Below are 7,682 nucleotides of genomic sequence, written 5' to 3'. Positions count from 1 at the left end.
AAGAACATAACGTTTTACGCATAACAATAATTTACAAACTAATAAGAAAACAATATTTTTTACAAAGCTACTTCATTTTTTATTTTAAAAATTGAATTATATTAAAATTATATTTCATAATGGTATGTTAAGTATGTTTAGGTTTCAAAAAATTTTGCAAGTATTATGTCCTAGATCTATAAGATGCTAAAAAAAATTGCTTTAAACGGAACTTAATTTCAATTGCTTTTGAATGGGACTTTTTTCAGGGATGTAGACAATTTTACACGGATTGTATTCTTATGGAGTATGACTTTTGATAAGATATCGTTATATCAAAATATTATTATTAATTAGAAAAATTAATAGTTTTTATTAACACTATAATAAGAATGAACATTGTAAACCTTTCAAATTGTTACATACACTTTATTATATTGTATCAATCAATTTGTAAACCCAATAAAAAAAAATATTTTTAATTGTTGGAGGATTTATCAATAGTTTGATATTGTTACGTGTTAGGGTTCGAAGGATTTGGAGAGAAAGACCTGCTGACTCTTTTCAAGACTTTATTCACTAGCACTAGGTCCAACACAAAGCACTAGGTTCAAACACTAAGCACTAAGTTCAAACACTAAGCACTCACAATGTCCTCAGTCGTAGCCAATGTCGTAGGTTTCGCTGGTACCACTCTTGATCACTAGTTTTCACTCTTGAAGTCGCCTCGAAGATCGCTCAAACTGAACTGTGTCGCTCGCCTCGCTGCGGCTATTTATATCGGCCGAGACGAGGCCCAGACCATTCTGGAAAGTTCGCGCATGTACCCGGTTTTCGAGACTATACTTCTATATAGTTCCACAATAGTACCTCTAACGCCATCTAGTATTGAGTAGAGAATTTCATGTTATCGCTGTCTTTGTGTGGTTTCGATGGTTACCGCTAGATGGCGCTAGTTTCTTTGTGTGTTCGTAACACTACTCCCCTCTTAGAGATGCTCGTCCCGAGCATCGTTGTTACTGCCATGGTAACGCGCCAGACGGTCTATGTGTACCACTTTGAATGTCCCTCTTGGTTGCTTTTGAATCCTGTAAGTCACATCATTCAGTCGGGTAACCACTTTGTATGGACCCTCCCACTTGGTCTGCAACTTTGGAGATTTCCCTTTCCGGCGGGTCGGGTTATGCAGCCACACCAGTGACCCTTCCTTGAAGCCGCTCGTGTTCGATTTCCGGTCGTATCGGGTTTTCATGTTCTCACTTGACTGTAAACCATTTTCCCGAACCAAGGCGTGTATATAGCGCATTTTTTTCCTTAAATCGCTGACATAGTCTTGTACGGTATTTGGTTCCTCCGGTGACCCTCCAGTCAATAGGTCTACTGGTATTCGTAATTCTCTACCGTAATTGACATACGCCGGGGTAGCTTTTATGCTTTCATGCTCGGCGGTTCGGTACGACAGAAGGAAGAGCGGTATATACTTGTCCCAATCTTTTTGTTTGTCGTCTACCAATTTCGCTAAATGCCTCTCAAGGGTCTGGTTAAATCTCTCAACCATTCCATCAGACTGTGGACGGTACGCGGTAGTCCTCGTCTTATGCATACCCAAAATTCTGCACACTTCCTGGAATACTTGCGATTCGAAGTTCCTGCCCTGATCAGAATGGATTTCTAGAGGTACACCAAAGCGACATATCACTTCTTCGACTAACTTAGAAGCGACTGTTGTAGCTTCTTGGTTTGGTATGGCGAACACTTCGGGCCATTTGGTGAAGTAGTCCATGACGACCATAAAATACTTGTTTCCTGATTCCGTTACAGGAAATGGCCCCGCTACGTCAACTGCAATTCGTTCCCACGGTGCACCGACGTTATACAACCGCAGGTTCCCACGGCTCCTGGTCTGAGGTCCTTTTACAGCAGCGCATGTAGTACATTTGCGGCACCAATCCTGTACATCATCTCGACAATGCAACCAGTAGAATCGTTCTCGCACTTTTATTAACGTCCTCTTGACACCTAGATGACCTCCTGATACGCCATCATGTATTTCGCGGAGAACATCTGGTACTCTCGTTCTTGGGACAATTATCTGAAGGTGGAACTCTCTGTCGTTAGTCTTCTCCCATTTCCGGTAGAGTATTCCGTTTTGAAGTATCAGACTGTCCCATTGAGCCCAGTACGCCTTAGTGACAGCGCCAGTGGGTGCAACCTCACTCCAGATAGGTTTTACGTCACCCCGTTTCTTCCATGTGATGATGTGCCGAAGGTCGTCATCTCTTTCTTGAGCCTCCCTCATAGCATCACTCTCCCAGATACCCAAAGGACTTGTTCTTGTTAGCTTTAATGTTACTTCATTAGATTCTTGCTTAACACAATGTTTGCAGTCTTCCGAACACGGCCTTCGTGAGAGTGCATCGGCATTCCCATGCATCTTTCCGCTGCGGTGTTCCACCTTGAAGTCGTACTCCTGAAGCTGCTCAATCCATCGAGCTACTTGACCTTCTGGGTTCTTGAATTGCAGTAGCCACTTCAAGGCTGCGTGATCAGTTCGCAGTAAAAACTGTCTGCCGATGTAATGGCTTGGCTATCTCTGAGAATCCCTTAACAAAACGCCTGTAGTATGAGCACAGTCCGAGGAATGCCCGCACTTCGGTTTTGTCCTTAGGGGTAGGCCATTTTTGGACTGCTTCCAGTTTCTCCGGGTCTGTCTGGATTCCATCACTGGAGATAACATGGCCGAGATAGCTGACCTTATTCCTGAATAAACGACACTTTTTCGGGTTCAACTTTAATTTGGCCCCCTCTATTTTAGCGAAAACTCGCTCCAAGTTTTGCAAATGGTCCTCGAAGTCACGGCCGACAATGATGACGTCATCTAAGTAGACTAAGCAAGCCTCTCCAACTAAGCCTGCCAGTACACACTCCATGAGTCGCTCGAATGTGGCAGGTGCATTGCACAATCCGAAGGGCATGACTTTAAATTGCCATAAACCTTTACCGGTCGAGAAAGCTGTCTTCTCCTTATCTTTTGGATGAATTTCCACCTGCCAGTATCCAGATTTTAGATCTAGGGTTGAGAACCATTTCATGCCACTCAAGATATCCAAAGTGTCGTCAATTCGAGGTAACGGGTAGCTGTCTTTCTTAGAGACATCATTGAGACGCCTATAGTCCACACAAAATCTCGTGCTACCATCTTTCTTTTTCACTAATACAACAGGTGAGCACCACGGGCTTGCAGACGGTTCAATAATCTTATTCCTTCTCATGTCCTCCAAAAGGCCTTCAACTTCTTTTTCCTTTGCGATTGGTATCCGTCTTGCTCGTTGACGAATTGGTCTCTCGCTTCCGGTATCTATCCTGTGCTGGACCACCGACGTTCTTCCAAGGTCCCCTTCGTGACTGGAGAAGATATTCGCGTAGCGCTGTAAAAACTTCTTGGCTTTCATGCTCTGCGAATAAGTAAGATTACTCTTGCAGTCATCGAGTAGCTCAGTCACTAATTCGTAGTTGTTGCTCTTCGCCAAGTCTGCGCCTGTCATCGAACTACACTTTTTCATCCAGACAACATCTTCACATTTTCCAATGACGTCACCTTTGTTCAAGCAGATCTCGCGATCATCAAGGTTCAAAACCTTGACCACAGCGTTACTGCTTCCGCTAACAAGGGTTCTCGCCGTCATCAGTTTTTGCGCCGATGTCTTGGTAGGTGTGTCTTTGATCAACACGCATCTGTTTGACTTTTTCTTTCCAGTTGTCGGTAGTTTCACTAACACCCGAGCTTCCGCTCTTCCAGGTATAATGACTTTCTTTACACATGCAACCTTCCCGCAAGCACCACCAAGAATGAAGATTTCTTCTTCACCACACTTGAAAACTCCGTCAGTGACATTAATTCTGCAGTTGTGTTTCTTCATAAAATCCAAACCCAAGATGCAATCATCCATAATCTCAGCCACGATAACGTTATGAGAGTATGAGGACCCCCCTACATACATCGTAACTGACATTTCTCCCAGGACGGGTATTGGCTGACCGGAGGCCGTAAGAAGCCGACAGTTAATTCTCCTCTTGTGTCCCCTTGCGGCTTTTACCAGCTTTGGGTTCACTATTGTTCTAGAGGCTCCTGTGTCTAGAGTCATTTTGCAATCCGTCCCGTTAATAGTCCCCTGAATCGCAAGACTATTCCCGCTGCACGCCTGCGAGATAACAGTTATTGGGGCTTCCTCCGCGTCAGCCAGTACTCGCCCCTTAGTCCTGGCTTTTATTCGTTTCCCTGCTCCCGAGCAGGGGACGAAGCCCCTTGTTTCTTCAGCTCCTCTATTTGTTCCTCGATCCTTTTCATCCTTGCTATCTGGGTCTCCTTCTGCGGGCAGTTGAGCTGAAGATGGCCCCTTTCGCCGCACTTGTAGCACATGACTCCATAGCTTTTCTTTGTAGGAGCCTTAACCTCCTTGACTTCCTCAGAGACCTCGCGGATCTTATGGGTCTGCCGTATGTCATGGCGAACAGCCTCAACCTCCAAAGCATGCGCCAATGCTTCCTTTAACGAGGTATGGTGACGAAGCCTCACTGCAGCTCTGACCTCCAGGTCTTTGATTCCGTCGACAAATGCTTGAACAATATTCGTGTCTACCATCTTGGTGTCGGCTCCTGGGTGTGCCTTCCTGACGAGTTTCTCAATTTCCAACGCCCATTGTTGTAGTCCTTCTCCTGGGCGTTGAACTCTGTCACGCAGTTGGGCACGGAACACGTGCTCCAGATGTCTATCCCCGTATCGGGATTCAAGTGCCTCCATCAAGTCTTGGAACCCATTTTCCGTATGTGGCAGTGCTTCCAGAACCGACAAAGCTTGCCCCCTGAGCGCAACAGTGAGAGCGGTTAGGCATTGTTCTTCCGTCCATTCGTTGGCAGTAGCAACAGTCTGGAATTGTCGACGATAAGCGTTCCACGAAGTAGTGCCGTCGTATGGAGGCACTTTCACTTTTGCTCCTTGCCCCACTCCGGTAGTTCCACTAGACATCGCGATTCTCATGGTTTCAAGGCGTACTACTCTCTTCTGTAGTTCAGCGAGGCCGGTTTTCACATTTTCAAGATCCAATCCTAACCCGGTAACTCGTTTTTCCACTACGTCGACGTCTTTTCGAAGCTTAGTCACCGCGTCGCTAACATCTTTTACAGCCCAAAGCGTTTTTTCTTGGAGCTCTTTTTGTTGCTCTTGTAATTCTTGCAATTTGAAATTTGTTTGCTCTTGTGATTCTTGCAAAGCACTACGAATTTCAACCCTTTGCTGCTCTTGTGATTCTTGCAATTTGAAACTTGTTTGCTCTTGTGATTCTTGCAAAGCACTACGAATTTCAACCCTTTGCTGCTCTTGTGATTCTTGCAAAGCACGAATTTCAGCCCTTTGCAGCTCCATTAATTTAATTAAATTTCCTAATTGAAGAGCCACTTGAGAGTCTGTAGAAGCTACGGTGTCGCTGGTGGACGTGGTAAGGTAGGCGGATCCAGTGGGCGGAGCTTGAGACAAAGTGGGCGGGGCCTGAGCCCGAGTGGGCGGGGCCTGAGCCCGAGTGGGCGGGGCCTGAGCCCGAGTGGGCGGGGCCAGGGGGGCGTGGTCAGTGGGCGGGGCATGGTAGATGGGGTCAGTGGGCGGGGCTTGGTCCATGGTGGGCGGAGCTTGGTCCCCAGTAGGTGTGGCCTCCGCAGCTCGTTGTGCCCTTGTCCTGACGCCCTTGAAGTCCTTGGAGTCTTCTCTCGGAGTCAATGGCATCTCCAAATCTCACTTCCGACACCAGTTGTTACGTGTTAGGGTTCGAAGGATTTGGAGAGAAAGACCTGCTGACTCTTTTCAAGACTTTATTCACTAGCACTAGGTCCAACACAAAGCACTAGGTTCAAACACTAAGCACTAAGTTCAAACACTAAGCACTCACAATGTCCTCAGTCGTAGCCAATGTCGTAGGTTTCGCTGGTACCACTCTTGATCACTACTTTTCACTCTTGAAGTCGCCTCGAAGATCGCTCAAACTGAACTGTGTCGCTCGCCTCGCTGCGGCTATTTATATCGGCCGAGACGAGGCCCAGACCATTCTGGAAAGTTCGCGCATGTACCCGGTTTTCGAGACTATACTTCTATATAGTTCCACAATAGTACCTCTAACGCCATCTAGTATTGAGTAGAGAATTTCATGTTATCGCTGTCTTTGTGTGGTTTCGATGGTTACCGCTAGATGGCGCTAGTTTCTTTGTGTGTTCGTAACAATATTAAAATTAAAAATCGAGTCGAAATACTTTTTTAAATTAGATTTCTATTTTTAAATTTGTCTCATAAATTATTTAATCGATACAAATAAATAATATATATATATATATTGTAATATCTGTAATATTTTATTATCAATTGGAGACTTATCGTTCGCCTCTTTATCATCGGTTGGCACTGCAAGTACTGTGTGGCTACGGTACTAAAGAATATAGCCAACCCCTCTCTTCCCGTGGGTGTCGTAAGAGGCAACTAAAGGATAACACAGTTCCGCTACCACCTTGGAACTTAAAAAAAAGCCGACCGATGGCGGGATAACCATCCAACTGCTGGCTTTGAAATACACAGGCCGAAGACGCTCAGCAGCGACGTCGGTGCGACAAACCAGTACTGCGGTCACTAACCCGCCTGCCCAGCGTGGTAACTATGGGCAAAGCACATGAGTTCACGTTATTTTTGGCGTAAACTTGTGGAGGCCTATGTCCAGCAGTGGACTGTATAGGCTGTAATGATGACTGCAAGTTCAAGTTTTTACTGAACTTTCTTTATTTCGTCAATATTCATTGGAAGACTTCACAAACTTAAAATATTCCCTTAATGTAATAAATTATACCAATAAAAACAAAATAAGTAACGTAACCGTATAACCTTTTTAATACTTATACAGTTTTTGAGGGAGACCGAAATTTTACAACACTAGATTGAAAAACAATTAAATATTTACAAAATACGAATATAATGGATACTTACAAGTACCTACGTATTCAGTACACACTAAAAGCTACATCTAAACGGCCAACCATTTATCACGTGAGGTTCAAAGGGTGATTGGGCTGTAATGAGGTATAGGTATATAACGTGCTTTTTTTTTAGCCCACAAAGTAGTGTTAATAAAAGTAGTGAGTTTCTCAATTCGATATTTGATTAAGTGTGTTATCTCATAACTTGTTACATATATATATATATATATATATATATATATATATATATATATATATATATATATATATATATATATATATATATAAGGAAACCAGGATTTGATGATGGGATCCCAGAAAAATCGAGGGAAACCCACGAAAATCCGCATAACTTTTTACTGAGTTTACTGATTTTGATGATTTTTAATTTAATCGAAAGTCGATGTTTGATGAATTTCATCGAGATCTCATAACAACTTTTGGAGTTATCTTTGATAATGCGTATTTACTTGACTATTTTTTCGTCTACCTACGTTGTATTACTTGTCGATGTAATTGAAGTAGGTTTTTTGTCGTTTGCCAACAAACACAATTATTTACAAACATTGAAACAGTTTCCAAAGATTGAAACATAGCCACAATTTTAATTTGGAACTCCCCGATATTTCGGCGTCACGCTGGCACCAAGTCGCGTGTGGGAGTTTAAAAATAAAAATCGTGGTAAGTCCAGTAAG

The 7,682-nt window shown here is 43.7% G+C and overlaps 1 protein-coding gene across 1 annotated transcript; it reads right to left on the bottom strand.

The window, feature by feature from the left end:
- Nucleotides 1-3,076: 3,076 nt before the first annotated feature.
- On the bottom strand, nucleotides 3,077-4,124 carry LOC123654553. The gene is made up of 2 exons (XM_045590452.1): nucleotides 3,266-4,124; nucleotides 3,077-3,147 (listed from the first exon to the last, which is right to left on the bottom strand). The coding sequence occupies exons 1-2, from the start codon at nucleotides 4,122-4,124 to the stop codon at nucleotides 3,077-3,079; spliced, it is 930 nt and encodes a 309-aa protein (XP_045446408.1).
- Nucleotides 4,125-7,682: the final 3,558 nt, after the last annotated feature.

This window comes from Melitaea cinxia, chromosome 6 (genome assembly GCF_905220565.1).
Source record: "Melitaea cinxia chromosome 6, ilMelCinx1.1, whole genome shotgun sequence".
Lineage (NCBI taxonomy): Eukaryota > Metazoa > Arthropoda > Insecta > Lepidoptera > Nymphalidae > Melitaea > Melitaea cinxia.
This window is presented reverse-complemented; position numbering and strand designations above follow the sequence as displayed.